Genomic DNA, 19,505 nt, shown 5'->3' with positions numbered 1-19,505 from the left:
ACCCAATTCTAATTCAGAAAAAAAAAATCTTCCAAAAATAGTTTGGCATTATGAAATAATAACAATTTTTTTTTTCTTTTTCTTTGGTAGATATTTTTTAAAAAGCTGAAATTCCGCAGAAACAATTATTTTCTTTTCTCTGTAGCTACTTCCATAAAAACCATCTGAATCTATGATCAATCTCATACTTCTCATTGAGACACTAATGAATTCTCATATCATCATCTTCCCCACACCAAAATGGATTAATTGCAAAGAAGATAATTCAAAATTCAACAAATAGCAAGTAAAAGCAAAATGAAAATCGGTGCAAAGTATTCAAGTTCATTCAGACACTGGATTCTCACCAAGAACATCTAAAAACAAACAATCAGAGGCATAAAGTATTCAAGTTCAGACAATGGATTCAACTAAAAACAAACACAATCAGAGCATCAAAGGTAAACTTTACAAAAGTTCACATCATAATCATAATCATCATCATCATCATCAGCTTGGTCTATTTTGCATCTACTTTTATTACTGATATGAAACACTCTCTTTCAGCTTCAGATATAATAACTATTTCCCCAGAAGGGACTTGACCCACCACACGCCTTTGGTGTCTTCAGGACCTTCTCCCTCAGGTGGAGGATTGGTGTGTGGAGTTTTATGGAGTTTGCTCACATCATAACCCTCATCCTTCGCTCTCTCAACAAGCTCCTTGTAGGTTTCATCATTCATATCATTCTTCCTCGACAATATCTAGGAACCAATTTCACATTTTCAGACATCACAGTTCAAACCAATATATGCACATTTCTCAAAATCAAACCTTATATTTGAGACATTTATACCAAGAGTGTTAAAAAATTGTTCTTTGGCTACAATTTTCAAGGTTTGGCATTGTGAGATGAATGAAAAGGGAAATGGGGTTCTTACCCAAAGATAATTCCTGCTAGGTTGGCCAATGAGAGCATACTGATAATCAGGATCGATGAACAAAACCCAGTAATCACCAGTGACAGGAATGACGGGTAAGAAAGGAGGAACCCAAAATCTGACCTTCAATTTGGCCTCATCACTGTTGGGATCTGCCTTGTGAGCAGTGCCCTCGATGAAGCTTCTTTTGCCACCGCTCCAAGTCTCGTTCAGAACTCTGACAGTGCCGTCATCGCCGAAAGTGTAGGTGGCTCTGGTGTTGACGCCGTCACTGGGCTGAAACCTCGACGGAAAACACGCAATCTCGTACCACCGCCCCATGTACCGCTTCAAGTCCAGACCTTTCATCACCTCCATCACTTTGGTCGCCATCCACAACAATGTCAATGATGCTAATGGGTTCCGCTTCACAAGAACAACAGCGTCAGAACAAAACACCACCAACGGTTCTTTCAGTGTTGGTGTACAAGGTTTCAAGGTTAGCTTCGCTCCAACGTTGGATTTTGATCTTGATCTTGCCGGTGTGATATAGTTGCGAGCGGGGATGAGGTTTGACCGTACACGTGTACAGTGAATGTAATCCATCGATGTCATTGCTACCACCCACCCACAGAGTGAAGTAACTTGTATACTCTTTAAAACGGATTTTTTATTATTATTAGTATTAAATGAATTAACATCTTATTATATCTTTACTGAAGAGTAGAGGATACAAAGACCACTTCCACCTGACATGTGTACATCCTATTTTCCTGAACATTTTTTTTCTATTATTTATTATTTAAGTAAATGTCATTGTGTAATAATATTTTTCCTAAAAATAATCAATCAACCAATAAATTTTTACAAAATTATACATGTTTTTATAAATGGTATTATTTTTACATTATTTTAACTAATTATTGATAGATTTTTTAATGAAGAATTAGCTATAAGACACAAGACATGTGTCAAATTAATATAAAAATCAATAGCATTTTAAATTTAAAATCTTAAAATAATAAATTTAGAAACCATCTTCATTACATTACATTACATATTTAATTTTCTTATATTTATTTAATATAAAACTTAAAATAATTGTATAATATATAAAAAAATTTCTCAACATTCCTAAAGCACAAAAGCCTTCTCTTATATGATGCAAGTGGTGGAACTTGAATAAAAATTTGAGGGACCAAATTATATTTGTTATATATAAATTATTATTTTTTAATTAATAAAAATATTTCTTTCTTTACTTTATTTTCTATATTCAAAATAAACACTTATGACAATAGAATCCAAACAATATGACAATAATATATATGCAAGAGTAAAGTAAAGTTTATCATCAACACTAATATATTAAAAAAAGAAGTTATTGTTAGTTAGAGTGTTCCTCTACGTTCTTCTAATGACTTAAAATTTTCAATAATTGAATCAGAATAGAAGCTAGTTTCAATATCTTTTTCCATGAAAATCAACTCAATTACCTATAACAATTTATAACAATGAAAACATCCGAGTCAGGTCGTCCACTTGGTTTCTTACAAAAGGATAACACGGTAAGTAATATGTAGCATCTTTTAATGGTTGGCGAATACTCTAACCATGAAGAAAATAAGTTAAACCATGTATACTGAAATCTTCTTAGATGATCATCTTTACCAGACAAAGGATAATTTTCTAAATGCATTAGATATGGATCCCATTTTAGATGATATCTTATCAATTTGATTTAGTGGGTATTGCCAAATTTGAATACGCTTCCCCGGATTAGGTTCTACAGCATTTTCAAATCCACTACATGTAACTTTAGGAACCTTAGAGAATTGTTTTTCATTTTCTTCAATTTTTGGATTCTCATGAAGTTTCTCAATTTTAGATGACGTAGATGCACTTTTTTCATCTTTATCACAACTTTCCTCTTGAAAAAATAATAAATTCTTTTACTCTCACCTATTTACAAAAAAGATAAAATTTATGAATACCCCAAATTAAATCTTAAAAACAAGACTCAATATTTTAAGAAAACTAATAACTTCTAAATGATTAGCTTCCATCACCTTAGAGATGATTCTTAATCTTGCTCTTCCCTTACACAACTTCAAAGCCTAAAATATTTCTATTTACACACAGAAGAGTTTGATCAACAATTAGAGCATGATTTTATTATCTCTAATAGATAGATATATGCCTAGAGCGTAGAAAAGCTACATACAAGAGGAAAACTTCTTGCTTTGAAAAAAAAGGTAAAAATGAACTTACTCAAAAAAATAAATTGTTCGACTCAAAATATTCCTGAACTCCTCCTCAAATTTGCCGTAGTGCAGTTTGATTTTGAAAATAATAAGATATTAATGATAAAAATTAATATGAAAATAAGAGGTGAATAAGAGATAGAGTCACGAAAGAGAGAAATCAAATAAAAAAATATAAAAAACTATATTAGAGATATAAAATGTGATTTTTAAATTCTTAAAAAAAATTAACTAAATTAATGTGAATAAAATAATAATATATAAATACTTTTTGAAATATATAAAAATAAAATAAAATAAACCCGTCACACTTATGTTCCGCCACGGGACATTGAGATTTCGTTCTTCACATATTTCCGCTTGTGAACGTAAACCTTTTATTTGCACTAAGCTTCATTTTCTGCACTCTGTGTTATCCTCCATTAAGTGAAATAAAGAGATATGAGACAAGTTAGTGAAACTCCTCGATTAGTATATTTTTGACGAAAAATCAAATACTTCAAAACAAGCAATTCTTTTTTATAGAAACGCAAGCGCGAGTAAACAAACTTTAAATGGAGAATTCTCAAGAAATTGTGATGAGACGGGACGTGCACAATTTTACGCAATTACCTTTCATGGAAACAAATGACGAATAAAGTTTGATGGGTACTGTGTTTCACATGAATCTAAATTTTTTATGCTATGTGAAATAAACAATGATATCTTCTGCTAAAAGTTATGTCTACTTCACCAAATTTTATAATGTTTACGTAGCAGAGCACGATAGACACACTTATGTTATTTTATGCTGACTGTGGCATAAGATACAATAAATTATCCCGAAGACCAATACTAAGTCTAATTCTCATGTCACATTACATTCATACAGTAATATAAAAAAAAAAAAACAAGAATATTCTATTCATACAGAGATTTTGTCCACAATATAGTATAAATGAAAAATGCCACAGTTTTATCATGAAACATAAGCGTAAACCAAGTTCCATTCTTATTCTTCCACGTACTCAAATCAAACTATATAACTGAACCCAATACTAAAAAGTTAATTCATATATATATGGTTTATTTTATATAAAGATATGATTGAGAAAGTGGAGAAATTTGATGCGGTTACTGCTGTACAATTAGAGCACGTGCGGTGTCCATTAGAGAAATAGGAAATTACATGAATGCGATACTACACACGATGAAATGACTCAAGGAAGGAATCAGAAGGAGTCAGTTGCATAGTCCATCATGGTAAGCATCAAACTCTATGTCTCCATTCATCAACATAATCGCATTCAGGTCCTGAATCAAAAGTAGTCTTTCATGAAATGATGCAAATTAACAACACTTATATTCCTTAAATCAGACCAAACTAGATTATGGAAACATTAAAATTCACAACCCCACCACAAATATAATCTGTTTGAAAGGCTTGATATTGCAAGAATGTTTGATGAAATACCTGTTCGTCTATTTCATTCATTATGTCATCCAAGGAGTCCAAACTATTCTGCACCAGTGCTTCATCGGATTTCATGCTCTGCAAAACATACGCATCATTTGACTTCATTGAATAGAAATTCTCACCTTCACTGCACTGTGTGATTGATGATGGATTAACCCCATTCATTTGGCCGACCAAAGATGCATCAATTCTCTTATTGTCAATTGTACTATTTTGTTCATAGCTATGTCCCAAGGAACTAGTGCCTCCATTAGGAGAAATGACAGGATTTATGGAATTGAAGGTTTGATTCATGTCTTTGCTGCAACCACCCTGGTTATGCTGGGTGTGACACGAAGCTAGTAAGATATTCCCAAGTAAGCCTTCTTGGTGCAGCATCTCACCTAGGATATCATCCTCCAAAGGAACACTGGAAGAAAAACCAACTGGACTGTTCCTACTGCAAAAAGTGGATGAGGGCAATTTGAAGTTATGCTGAAGTAGTTGATCATTACTGAAAACGTTACTGAAAGCAGAAGTATTGGAAGGAAAGGTAGATATCGGAGCTGCTCCCCGCCACCTTTTGTTGTCATAATCATCCCCCATTTTAGAAGAACCACAGGAGTTTGGATCAAAAGATTGTGTTTTCACAGCAGCAGCTCCAAGAGAAGAATGATTTCTGAATGCTTCAGAATGATGTTTATGCTGGGAAATTCCTTGAAAAAGTAAATGATTATTGGAGAGACCAGGAAGAGATATATTTGCTGCATTTCTAACAGTGGCTCTATTTTCCGAGAAACTAGAGAAATCTTTAAGTGCAGCTGAGTGATCAAGTAGATCAAACCTCCTAATACCAGCTGTTGAGTTGTTCGGCTTAAATCGGTTAGCCTCCATTGGATTTGGAATGCCCTGCAATAAGCTTGAGGCTTGGTTTGCAGAAAATATAGACGAGTGCATGTTTCCATGTGTTTTTATGGAGCTGCTGTTAATGTTTGGAGACTCAGAAGCCTGAACAAATGCAGATGAGTTCATTCCTCTCGTGTTCAAGCTGGATGGAGAGTTTAACACACTAAACCTTCCACCATGTGCATATGCATATGATGGTAATGTGGTGCTTAACATTGCTCCTGATTCAGATGACGTGCGAAAGCAATCAACTGAACCCATACGGTGGTAAGGATTAGGCTTTTTGAGACCGAGTCTGAATTTCTGTGAAACAAAGAAGCACAATCATCAAGGATATAGAGCAGAGTTGTTATTTCATAAACTTTGATTCTTGAATTTTTAATGAATCATCAGATCTGAAAGATTTTCATAACATTAATTCTCTTGTTCATAAGGAAAATTACTCACAATGCTAAAGTGGAAATTTAGAGTCCACACATACCTGGAGATGGCTTGCTACGTTTTCTCTTGAAAGTCCATCGATATTCATCAAGTCAAGTATTTTCTTGGGGAAAGCCTCTGCATTAACAGTTGTAGAAAGCTTACATCAGGAGCTATGAAATCCATATGACAAAGGAGCACACTAACTAAGTTCCAAATTCTTAAGTCAAGAAAAACTAGAAAAGTAACATCTCTTTATCACACTCACTGTCAATTCCGAGCTGATTAATGGCAGCAAGAAATTTGTTGTGCAACTCAGTATCCCAAACTAAACGAGATTTCTTCTGATTGGAGGTTTCATCGTTCTCTTTATCATCTTCTTCAATTTCCTCAGCCTCACAACGTTCTTTCCTTTTGTGATCCACTTTTATATTCTGGTTAGCATAAGTTTTTGGTGCCAAGGCTTGACTACATTCCCCAGCAACAGTGCATGGTTCCTCCTCATTTGCAAACTTATGTGCCATACTGCAGTCTTTTTCTTCACTTGCAGTCTTATTCTTATCCTTGCTATCAATCTTCCTCCTCACTACATGCTGCCATATGTTCTGTAACTCTTGAATTCGAACTGGTTTTGTTAAAAAGTCACAAGCACCATATATGACACCTTTCATCACCCGTTCTTTATCACCGTACCCTGACAACACTAGATCACAAACACACACAAAAATGCAAGAGTTTAAGTTCATAACATTATTGTGAGACAACAACACCTGTTTCTGAGATTGATTTTCTCTCAGACTTTGCTTTGAGAAAACACAAAATATACTCAATTTGAATGAATGTGAAGACAAAAAGTTTTTGTGCTTACTGATAACGGGTAGGTCCGTCTCAAGTCCCACATGCTGAAGCAGCTTAAACCCATCCATTTCTGGCATATTCACATCACTGATAACAAGGTCAAACTTGTTTCTGTTTTTCCTCAGCATTTCTAGCGCCTTCACTGATTGAGTAGTTGCAGTAACTGTAACGAACAAACAAAGAAACAAACATAAATCTGATGTGAGATAAACCAAAGCAGACTCAATTGTCAAGCGCTTAATCAGACTTATTATGACAGGATCCATAGCTATAAAATTAATGCAGCAACGCAAGAAAACCAGTTTTGAAAAAAAGGAAACAGTTTCTGGAGAAAAAAAAGAAAGAACATCCCGGTCTTGCAATTGTCAACCACAAGGTATCCATGTCTCATGAGTCCAAAACTTGACATGGAAAGAGAATAACAATAAGTAAAAGAAATGCAAGAATTCATGAGACGCAAAACCAATGCAGAATTTTGAATTAAAACAGAAAGATGACAAACCATTATACTGGCATTTGCGAAGCAGATTCTCCAACACTGTGAGATAAGTTCGATCGTCATCAACGGCAAGTACACGCAAACCCACAGGAAAATGGTCTTCTTCCACCATCTTAAACAAGAACTAAATACCCAGATAAGGATAAAGCATTATGAGGATAACAAACGAGTCACAGAGCAAAAAGCTTCAATCTTGACAACAGAAACCTTGTTTTCAGGGCCTCTTTGACGCAACAGACAAATAAACAAAGTAAAATATGAAAAAGAAGAAAGAGGGAATTAAGAAAAGGGTGGAAGGGAGGGTAATGCAAACAAAACAGTAGAAATAGGCAATGATAGTGACTACCAAGAACCAATGAAGGATTCAATTCAAACATAAAAAATAAAAATAAAAAAATACAAAACACAAATCTTTATTCTTTTAGAATTTCAGTGAAAGTGTCTTTCTGTGTCTGCTGCCAATGGCATCGCTCTGTCACCTGTCGTTAACTTTTACTTCCAACACAACAAAATTAGTCTATGTCTTTAATTATTATTATTATTATTATTATTATTATTAATAGCATTATTATTTGTTAATTGTCACAGTGAATGTTGAATATAAACACCATAATTATTAGGTTCCTTGTTACCCTTTTTATATTCAACAATAGAAAACATATGTCATTGTCTGTCCAGAGATTATTAGCATTATTATAGTATGAAACAAAACATACACGAGTGAGAGTTATATCTTAGAAAAAAGAAATATTTTAGTAAGAAATTGTATTCTCTCTATTAATTATTATACATAAAATCACCAACAGCTGATTGATATGATATTTTCCATGTGTAAAATATGCTCAGAAAAAAATAACTAATTTCGGTAGGTAATTATATTAATTAAATCACATTCTTTTTTTCTCATTTCTTTCCTATTACGGTTTTATATGACTATTTTTATTAACACAACTATGCCCCTTATTGCATTACATTTATTATCAGTATTATTATCTATTTTATTTACATCTATTTCTTCTTTTAACCTTCATACATGCCGAAATTTAAGTCTATATACTATACTCAACATTTCTTATTTTATTTTCCAGTTTTAGATTTAATATATACGTATAATGTACTAAAATTATTATCAATTGTTAAAAAATCATGTTTATTATTTGTCATGATGATGCCAATAATACTAATTTTGTTATTTTGTTATCATTCTCTTTGTCGGCTAAGAATGGAATTGTTCTCTTTATGTCGTTAACTTTTTGGACCAACAAAACAAAACATAATTAGTCTTTGTCTTTAATCATCATTATATATGTTAATAGCTGCGCTGAATCCAACAATGCTCCTTTTGAGTTCTTTCTATATTCAACAAAACCTTCTACAAGATTCATGATTGGTACGAATTGTTCAGTACAATCCTCATTTGTCTTCGTTTTCTAAACTCCTTATTTTAATATAACAAAAGTCTAAACCTTACCATCCCAACCTTTCGTTGATTCAAAAACGATGCTCCTTATTAATTATTTTACTATAAATAATTGTTTCTCTATAATAAATATTGATATATTTAATTTTTAAACTACAATTTTAGTATACAAAATTTAATTATGTTAATTTTATTTCAAATTTATTATAACGTTAAGTTAATTGAATAATTATTGTAATAATTGTCAGGTGTATATTAAAACAACAATTAACCTTTAATATGTAACCTTCTAGAGATGATAATTCTTAAAATATTTATAATTTATTATAATCCAATTTTTTGTAAGAAGAATGTAAAATGAATGGGTTAGGAGATATGTGAGAATATTAGCCATTGTGGATTGGTAACTTGTTCTTAATACCATATTAGATTTTGAAGAGAGAAATGAACATAAATATACAAAATAATGAAAGATCTGATTTATTCATTACTTGCAGAAACATGAGTCTCATTAAGAAACTATGATGAAATGAATTCCACAAAACATACACGGAACAAATACATTACAAAAGATTGAAATAAACAACAATTATAAATCAATTTAGTTATAATAAATGGAAAATAACTGTAGTTTCTTAAAAAAAATTTGGCTTGAATACCTTTTTGGTCCTCATTTTCGTAGTGTTTGTTGCGGATGGTTCTCATTTTGACAGAATGTTTAAAATGGTCCTCATCTCGCAATTCGTGTCACTTGTATAATGCTCCGTTAATGATTTAAACGACATTACAGAAAAGGACCAAATAAAACACGAATTGCGAAAATGAGGACCATTTTAAACATTCTGTCAAAATGAGGATCATCCGCAACAAACACTACGAAAATGAGAACCAAAAAGGTATTTAAACCTTTTTTTTTTTTGAGTAGGCAGTTGTTTTCTCCTTTTTATAATTGTTTTACCGGTTCTATACCACAAAATCTTGACTATTTCTATATCACAAGATATATTCATATCTTCATGCATTTCTTCTTTTATGACAATTTTATTTTTATTTATTGTTATATGTTTTTTCACATAAGAGAATGATTAAGTTTTAATTTCTTAATTCCAAAACACGTAAAACTCTTCATTCACTAAGTTGAATCTTAACTATCTGACTACTTTAATATTTATAATTTTTTTTCAAATCTTCAAGGGTTGATGATTTAGGAAATCCATTATGGATATATCATATATATTTGACTTGAGCATAATTCACATTCAAGATATTGACATTACTTCAACGTATTAATAAATATAAAATAATTGTGGTCTTTGAATTATTATTTTTATTTAGCTTCTCCTTTTTGTAATTGTTTGACTGATTCTATATCAAAAAAACTATTTGTATCTTCAATAATTTTTTATCTCATCACAATCTTATTTTCATTTATTGTTATCAAAGAATGTTTGAATCTTAATTTCAAATCTCGAAAACCCTTCATTCACTAAGTTGAATCTCAAAGGTTTGACTAATTTAATAGGTTTTAAAGTATTTTCAAATCTCCAAGTGTTGGGTTTTTATAGGTGGTTCTTTAGGGAGATAAATATACTTGACTTAAGCATAACCCACATATAAGAAATTGACACCCCTTCTAACCCAAAATCTCAAGACATTGGGGTTATAACTATTTTTTATATGGTGTTTAACTTTGTTATTTTTATCTAATGTAAAAATTAGACTCGCATTTGGATTATTCTCAACAATAACCGCAAGGATTAGAAGCTTTCATATAGTATATTTTTCCTCAAGTACACATTGAAATTTACTTAAATCATTGTGTTGTACCAAATTTTTCCAAAGATTTAACATTGAAACAAAGAAAATATGTTATTTTGATATTAAATATTTGATAAAACAATAATTTTTTTCGTGATTTTTATTTTTTTATAAAAAATAATTAATAAATATTTAAACTGCAAAAAAACATATAGAATACATATTCGTATATACTTTTTATTACGTGATCATCCTTACATTTGTCTTGTTGTCATCCCTACATTTATCAATTAATTTTATTTATATAAATTATATTTTAAATGGTAACAAATAGTATAATAGGATTCTGCTTAAAACTAATAATTTATCACTAAAATATAAATCTTAAATTTTGATAAAATGACCTAATTTGAATAAATTAAAAATTAAGAATATATAATTAAAATATCTTACCTTTTAAACTAAATCTTATTTCAAGTATACAATGATAAGAAAGACGTCCTTCCAACATATTTTATCTTTCTCTTTCAAAATCGGAATACAGAATCTATCCGAACACCTCTCACTACGTTTCGGTTTGTAATTGAAGCATCGTGTGGGTCATGGCCCACTTATCTTTTCTCTTCAAAAACAAATAAAGACTAAATCTTGTAATTGATATACAAGACAAATTTCTTATTTCAAATTAAATCATTTCGTTTAATGTATCCGACATTATAGGATCAATGTGTTATCTATTAGGTATAGGTGCCAATTTGGCTATTTTTTTATTACAAAATGACTAAAATAAATATAAAGGTATAATACGATTATTTTTTTAATTTAATATAACGTTTAAATTAATTCATATTAACTTCTTCTTTTTTTACCTTTTGTTGCAATAAGATTGTTGAAAAAATTATATAACTATATAGTTAAAAGTTATAGTATGAATTTGTTATAATATCTTGATAAATATAACTGTAAGCAAATTACACTAACATTCTAAAACAATGTTTACTAATTATTAATTAACTTTGAATACATACTACTATATTTAGCTATAAGTTTATAACAGAGCATAATTTGATTCTTGATTTTTACTATAAATCAAATCTATATCTGGAAATTCCAAAAGAAAAAGTTGAGCACTATGTGAATTAAAGCACTTTTATAGTCTTAGACTCATAGTTGTACCATACTATAGTGGTACATCAATTTTTTGCAACCTTAATTTTATGGTCGACCATGAAAGGTGGCAATGGCGCAATGTTACATGTAAAACGAATTTATTTTGAAGTAAAGAAAGAGAAAAAAAACAAATAATATGAATTTTGATATGACATACAAATAATACAACACTAACGCAAAAAAAAAAAAATGTATTCTATAAAAACATGTGACATCTTTTAACTTTCAGTAAGGTATAGGTTACGGTTCAGATTTAACTTAGTTTATATTTTGGTAATCAAAAGATTTCTCCAGAGAATATTTTTTTGTTTAACCATATTGGTTAGATGAGTGGGCAATTTTCCTTCCCATGCACAATATATATATATATATGTCTCGGTACGAGAATATGTATTAAAAATGTTACATCTATTAGAGATAAAATAATTGTATTGTAAATAAATGAATCCAAACCTAACCTTATAAGATAATTTTTGTGAAATTGAGTTAAACTTAAAATCTATATTTTAACAACACTTGGACAAGAACATACTGGTTAGATGAGTGATGAATTGTACTTGGCAATTTGTTAGAGGTGAAGAAAATAAGCAGGAAGAAATGAAATATTTTACATGGATAGTCATGTCGTGTAGAAGGAATAAGGAAGCAGAAAGGACATTAATGGAATAGAGGAAGGTGGAGAATCGGAAAGGGCAATGACATTTCAAAGTGTGATTGGTGGAGAAGGAAATTAGGAAATAGACAATCCAAACCCACTTCTTTTCTTTCTCATTACCATCATGCTACCTCTCTATAAATTAGACATTGCATCACCAAATTCCAAATGTTGGGGAGCACTAACATTATTTTCACTTTTCTCATACAAGATACATGTTAAGAAACATCATCCATTAACTATGTCGGATCTACACACTTTCAACTTCGAGCTTATAATTTATAAGGTATTACTAGGGATGTCAAAAAAATCCGTACCCGTGGGTATCTGCGGATAAAACCCGCAACGAGTAGGAAATTGATATTAAAAATGGATACCCGCTACCCGCGGGTATGGGTATTTTTGATACCCGCATGTTAACGGAGCGGGTACGGGTATCATAGTATCCGTACCCGTGGATACCCGTACTCGCTAAACTTTACCTTATATATATATATATATATATATATATATATTAGTAAACAACATTATGAGTCTTCATCCAATAATGGTGATCAGATTCTTACCCCACAAATGAGTAAATTACTTTCATATACTGTGGAGGTATTGATGTGTCTCTAAGACTGGTTATGGACCAACATGAAAGGTAATGAAATTAACACTTTTACTTAGATATTTTAATTAAGTGATTGTTAGAAATTTTTACTGAACTTCTTATGTTTTAATGCTCTTCTAGATTAAAATTGGACAACATGAAACTTTATACAATGTTGCAAGAGGTGGGCATTGATGAAGTTAGTAATTTCTTTAATATTTTATTCAAAAATAAACTACAATATAAATTAGTAGTGATTTTTTATTTGTTTGTTTTTTCAAGAATCAATTGGAGAAAGGGGACTTGTTGATCTAAGCACTAATTATGGTTAAATATTTATTTTTTAAAATATTTTTATAAATACCCGCGGATACCCGTGGATACCCGCAGATATGAAAAAAATAGACGGGTACCCGCATAACGGATACCCGACGGATATGGATACGGGTACGGGACAAATATTTATCCAGCGAGTAGGGTACACCCCGTACCCTACCCGCCCAGTTGACATCCCTAGGTATTACTATAAATTTAGCACATATTCACTTTTAAACTGCCCAATAACAAAATCTAGCACGATTATTTAAGCATTGTGGAATAATCAGATAACATGAACATTTTTTATCAAAGTACACTCACACAAAAAAATAATTTTAAGAACGAACTTGTAAACTTCATCTTTTAGAAAACTATTTAGTAAACCATACATTGTGGTTTCCCAATATAACTACTCTAGCAAAATCAACATTTGCAACAATCTAAACAACTTCAACATTTTCATCAACAAGATCCAATATGACATTTGTAAAGTCAATTGTTTTTTATTGAAAACAATTGAGACAAGGAACTACTATTTAAGATATGTATGGTTCAAGTTTCATGTGGAAGGAATGACAATATCATCTTTGTTTGTCTCAAAAAAGAGTGAATAAAGAAATGGAGAATTTGTTAGATTACCTATAGCTATCATCTATTCCAATTTGCTGAGAAAAGTCAAATAACATCGAGAAAATGACTATTTTACTCCTAATATTGATAAAAGAATTTTAATGTGTTGTAACTTGAAACTAAACAATCAACATGATAGTAGCATCCTTCTTTTACCATACACATGATAAGATTCCATTCTACACTATGGGTGAACTACCTCTGTCAATCATTTTTAATTAACTTCTTCCATGAATATACCAATAAATTTACATTTAGTAAGAATGTATTTGCAAAAAGTAGAAAAAAAGTAACAATTATTTGTTAGTAAGAAATAAATTAACAAAAAATAACTTTTGCAATATATTATAGTGATAGTAATTTTTTATTTCTTTAGTTAACATCCGGTAAATCATGATTTGAACAAAAGTTAGCAAGAAATAGGCTTTCATCCAAAACATGACGTGAACCTTTCTTAAGGAGAATCTCTTTTGACAGAAAAAAAAATAAAGGCTTTTCTACCTTCCTATTTTAGCCACGTAAGCCGAAGAAGATCTTAACTAGGAATCGCAAAATTACATATATTTATGAATATTTGTAGATAAAAAAATTTGCGATGGATAATTGATATTCACAATATTTTAATATTCGTTTATAAATAGGTTGGATGTAGGTATCATACTATCTATTCACATAGATATCTGTTATCCGCAAAAAAATTAAAATTAAAATTTATTATATTTATTAAGTTAAATTTAAATAAAATTAAAATTTAATTTATATTTTGTTAGATTAAATTTAACTATAATTAAAATTTAATTATATTTTATTTTAAAAAAATTATATATATTTTTAAATATTTGCGAGTATTCACGAGTACGCAAGTTTTAAAATATCTGCATATATTTTTTAAACTGATACCCGACAAATAAATAGACGGATAAGATAAGAGATGATTTTTTTTTTTGGATTAAATTACGATTAGACACTATCCGACCCAACCCGTTGAAATCCTTAATCTTTAACGCATACCGGTTTTCTAAATAACCTTTATTAATCCTAATATTCATCCAAATGTATCATTATTTATTATACATACTTCAATGATAAATTATGATGGGGGACTACTTTAAAAAAATGAAAATCAGATTTAATAATCGGAAAACTAAAGCTTGACAAACTCTGAATATTTTACTCTTATTCGTATGGATAAAAAACTCTTAATAATAAAAAGACAATGGGCTTGACAAACTTCTTAGAGGGTAGTTTCTTTCTGCACTTCCATATCACTTCATATAAAAAACTTTCTACTTATGCATTCTGGAAGTTATTTAACTATCTGCTTTCTCAGAGTTAGTATTAATTTCTTTAAGGTTTTGCTTTAGCTTAACAAAAAAATATGTCTTTACCTATTATTTGAAACAGACAAAATATTGAAAAACGTGCTTAAAATTAATATTAATATACAATTTTAAACTATTTGGAGTAAAAATTAAATTACTATGAATGTGCACAACTAATTAGAAATATTTATGATTTAATTTTTGAGAATAAGTTAAAAACAATGTCTTTTTCTAAGGAAGAAAATATTGAAACATTTAATCAGTTTTAAGAGGATAAACTCCACTTTAATATATAAGGATAGGCATTACTTTGAAGTTTAAGAAACTACATGGTTGATTGAAGTACCAAATTCTCTGTAGCAATATGTATTTTTTTGAAAGCCAAAGTACAATGTGGTATTATGAATTTCATAATAAATGTGCAACATTGAGACTGAAACACCAGCTGTCTAGTACTTTGATAAACAAACGACAAAAAGAACACTTAAAATAGTAGGAAATGTATGTGCCATATATTTAAACATGTTTTAAAACTACTAATGTACCATGCATCACATGTTCTATGGCTTCAAATTCGACAGCACATAAAAAAATATTACTGGTTTCAAAACCTTACGACAGCACATAATAAGGTATTTGATGATTATAATGACAGAGCAGTGGAAATAATAACATTGTTTTCTCCAGATAATGGTCTTGGCCTGTACACAAACTCAACAACTTTGGCAGAAATCCAGAAACAAGGTAAACAAGATTTGGATGAGGAACATCATTTTTTTTTTTCAGTAGGGGTTAGGGTCTTAGACATCTTTAAATTCTAGTTAACTGAGTAGTTGCCAAATCATGAATCAAAGTAGTATGCATGACTCTGATTCCTTACATCCAAAGCCTCAAAACTATCAAACAAATCTTAAGCATTTGTTATGTCTGGATTCAGTAATACTAGGATTTTGAGAGAGTTGTTTGCTTGACTGTTTTGTGAGTGCGAGTTTCTCCATTGCATTTATGAACTTGCGCAAGTATTTGATGTACTCTGGGAATGTTTCAAGGTTGCAATGACCACCACCCTTTACCCACAATGGATCATATTTTTCCTTTGACAGTTCCCATAATCGCTTCCCGTGAGACCAATCAACAATATCATCATTCGTTCCCTGCACAAAAATTCCATTAGCAGACACAAAACTGTATCATACAAGTTGCAGAAAACAATCACTAGTTCTAAACGATGTCTAATTTTCTTACTCTTCAACTCTCTTTATATCTATTACAACACCAAAAAGTTCAGTTAACTTTTCTATATATTAGAAGTCCATGTTTTAGGTTCATCTACTTGTTTTTTGGTTATCTTTGTGTGTGTATATATAGCACATAAACATTTTATACACACTCAATTATTTGTTCTTTGTTTTCTACATCGTATCCCAGAGTCCTAAATGATCCATGATTAAGAAGGGCAGTAATTCTTCTTTCTTAAACTCTTAGTCCTACGTCCTAAGTCTTTTTTGCAAATTTTATGATTGAGAAGAAAATTGTGTTTATTGAATGTGTATAAAATATTACAAGAGATGTGCTATATATACATACAAAGATAACCATAAGAGCAAAACTAAATGGGCCTAAAACAACCGAACATGGGCTTAGGGCTTATGTTAACACATGTTCTTTGTTTTCTACCTATGAATATAAACAGTAGAAAGAGGATATGTAGAAAAGCAGAAAATCAGAATCTCAAGTTGCTGAACATACACATCTTATTGAACATCATTTTACCCATTTTATGTCTGTCTTGGGAGTACTGATTGCTCTTGTAAATTCAAGTCAACATGAAAAATAGAGTAATACAAATAAAACATGGAATTATATCAAGTGTAGTCCCCAAATCTATTTCTTTTCAGAAGCTGAACGAATTGATAAAAGAATTTACCATCTGGGTAACATAATCAAAGAATGATTCAATAATGCAACAACAAACATGTCTAAACGTAGGAACAAGGAGAAAGAAAATCACTTGAGAACAGAAGCTGAAAAGAAATAGAAGAGCAGAAGGAGATTGATTAAAAAAAAACATGGATGGAAATAGATACTTACATGTATAACAAACACTGGACAGTTGACATGTCGAATTTTGTCTATATTCTGAAACGTTAAAAGAGAAATTTTTCGTTACTACAAAGCTGAGCAGAAAATATTAGAGTAGAGTGATGAGAATTATGAACAGAGAGGGAAAAACTGACTTTAAATATGTCAAACCAAAATGTCATCTTGACAGGGTACAAAACCCTTATCCCTGAAAGTATGGCACTGTGAAGAACAACACCTCTCAACTTCTGCAACTTAGAAGCCAAGTGCAGTGTGGGCCCACTTCCTACCGATTGACCGTACAAAATCAATTCTTCTTGCTTAATTCCATATTCACGCTTCAGACAATGATATACAGCTTCTATGTCGTAATACGTGTTCAACTCAGATGGCTGCCACAGTTCAAAAACACCAAAAACATCACCACATTCATTTGCAGAAAACCAATTCAAATGCACACACAAAGCCCCAAGAAACTTTAGTTCGAAACAAAGAACAAAAACGAGAAAACAGAAGAGGAAAAAATCGAATACATATACATACCTTACCCGTAGATGCTCCATATCCTGAATAGTCATAACTGCAAACATAAAACAAAGTTGAAACAAAATTCAGAAAGAGCTTCTGTTCGGACTCCAAAAATGTTTTCTGAAATAGAACCTAGTCGAATCAAGCAAGTATATGTGTTACTGTGCATGAGCTTACATACAGAGTACAAGACTTGTTCAAGGTTAGGACACAACATAATAATCATCTTTATCAGATACCAAGCATCTTCCTCAGAACACAGACACAGACATAAAAAAGACGTCTCAATTGAAAACGAGAACAGAAGAAATTATGGTTGACCTCATGATGTTGACCCGCAGGTGAGCTCTGAGCTCGATGAAGAGGTCGTGCATCTGACCCAAGTCAGCGGCATTACCGTGAGAGTACAAGAAGGTGAAACGAGCAAAAGGGTGTTTCCAGAAGGTGGCAACGATCTTGTTGCCACTCTTAGTGTCGAGAATGTGAATGTCGACGTTTTTGTCGGCGGCGACACCCGACAGCACCACCCTACCATCTCCTTCTCGGAAAACGTCGTACGTCGGTGGCTCTGGCGGGAAAAACGCGAATTTAGCCGCCACTGTTCCCGTCACATTGCCCATTTAACGCGCAAACTGAAACCCACTTCAGCATGAACCAACCCAACTCAGCAATGGTGATTTGGCTTTCTGGGCACTTCTTGTTTCTCTTATTTTGTGTGTGGGAATGAGAATAAAAAAATAAAAAATGAATTTTTAAACAGAAGGTGTGTTTGTTTGAGTTTAGTCTTACAAAATTTGGTTTTTTTTTTTTTTTTGAGGAAGAGGAAGATGAAGAGGATGTTGTGTTGTGTTATGGAAAAGTGTTGTTGAAGTTGGAAGTGGGTTGTGATGTGAGGAAAGTGAAGAGTGGAAGAAAATAGATCCGACCTAAGCGGGTGAGCTGGAAGTGCTGGGCAGGACCATTCATCTTCTTTTTTTTTTTCTTCTTCTTCTCTCTCTCACCCTTTCACCTATCTCAAATTCAATTATCACACAACAAATCAATTCATTCATTACTTAAATGCTTAAACATCTTTTAATGTTTTTTTATTTGCTTCCTATAATTTATTTCTCAAAAATTCATGGTTTTGTCCTTCTATAACAAGTACAAGTGGTTCTATGTTTTAATCTTTTTAATCCAATAACTTAATGTAAGAAATGAGTTAAGTTAAAAACACTTGTGATTCAACTGTGAATGTTTAAAAACTTATTTTATAAGTCTATTTTGAAATAGGGTAAATAAGAGATTAATTGAAAGTTTACTGAAAGTTTTAAATATATTCTAATGATCACAATGAACTATGTTATGATATTGATTGGTGCACTGAACAGATGTCGTCTATAACTGAAGTCGTTTACCTCTTATCTAGGGACTGTAATGAAAAGACAAAATTACCCTTCAAAGATTATGATTCAGAAAGTTTGGGTCCATGTCATTTACAGCAACGACAACACAATGAGATAAGACTAAATAAACTACATACTTTTGCCATTTAATAAAACAAAAGATTTATCACTAATAAAAGTTTACATAAAAAATTAATATATTAAAATATTGATAGATTTATGATATATTTACTTATTTATGATATATTTATTTATTGATAGATTTATAATATATTAAAAGTTTACTCAAAGTTCTAACATTCTCCTCGTTAAATATTTTATTCATTTTCCAAAGCTGTGCTAAACAATACACCGTTAACA

At 31.1% G+C, this 19,505-nt stretch overlaps 3 protein-coding genes across 3 annotated transcripts; all 3 read right to left on the bottom strand.

The window, feature by feature from the left end:
- Window positions 1-304: 304 nt before the first annotated feature.
- Window positions 305-1,555, bottom strand: LOC114177065 (temperature-induced lipocalin-1-like). Its single transcript, XM_028062295.1, has 2 exons — window positions 922-1,555; window positions 305-744 (listed from the first exon to the last, which is right to left on the bottom strand). The coding sequence occupies exons 1-2, from the start codon at window positions 1,513-1,515 to the stop codon at window positions 562-564; spliced, it is 777 nt and encodes a 258-aa protein (XP_027918096.1). The 5' UTR covers window positions 1,516-1,555; the 3' UTR covers window positions 305-561.
- A 2,535-nt stretch (window positions 1,556-4,090) lies between these two features.
- Window positions 4,091-7,556, bottom strand: LOC114177568 (two-component response regulator ARR12-like). Its single transcript, XM_028062961.1, has 6 exons — window positions 7,286-7,556; window positions 6,794-6,946; window positions 6,194-6,628; window positions 5,987-6,063; window positions 4,618-5,808; window positions 4,091-4,457 (listed from the first exon to the last, which is right to left on the bottom strand). The coding sequence occupies exons 1-6, from the start codon at window positions 7,392-7,394 to the stop codon at window positions 4,386-4,388; spliced, it is 2,037 nt and encodes a 678-aa protein (XP_027918762.1). The 5' UTR covers window positions 7,395-7,556; the 3' UTR covers window positions 4,091-4,385.
- Window positions 7,557-15,762: 8,206 nt separating this feature from the next.
- Window positions 15,763-18,777, bottom strand: LOC114176867 (alpha/beta hydrolase domain-containing protein 17C-like). The gene is made up of 5 exons (XM_028062047.1): window positions 18,082-18,777; window positions 17,776-17,812; window positions 17,388-17,624; window positions 17,242-17,289; window positions 15,763-16,304 (listed from the first exon to the last, which is right to left on the bottom strand). The coding sequence occupies exons 1-5, from the start codon at window positions 18,378-18,380 to the stop codon at window positions 16,050-16,052; spliced, it is 876 nt and encodes a 291-aa protein (XP_027917848.1). The 5' UTR covers window positions 18,381-18,777; the 3' UTR covers window positions 15,763-16,049.
- Between the last annotated feature and the right edge of the window lie 728 nt (window positions 18,778-19,505).

This window comes from Vigna unguiculata, chromosome 3 (genome assembly GCF_004118075.2).
Source record: "Vigna unguiculata cultivar IT97K-499-35 chromosome 3, ASM411807v1, whole genome shotgun sequence".
Taxonomy (NCBI): domain Eukaryota; kingdom Viridiplantae; phylum Streptophyta; class Magnoliopsida; order Fabales; family Fabaceae; genus Vigna; species Vigna unguiculata.
Note: the sequence above shows the minus strand (reverse complement) of the source record. Positions and strands in the feature narration are given on the sequence as shown.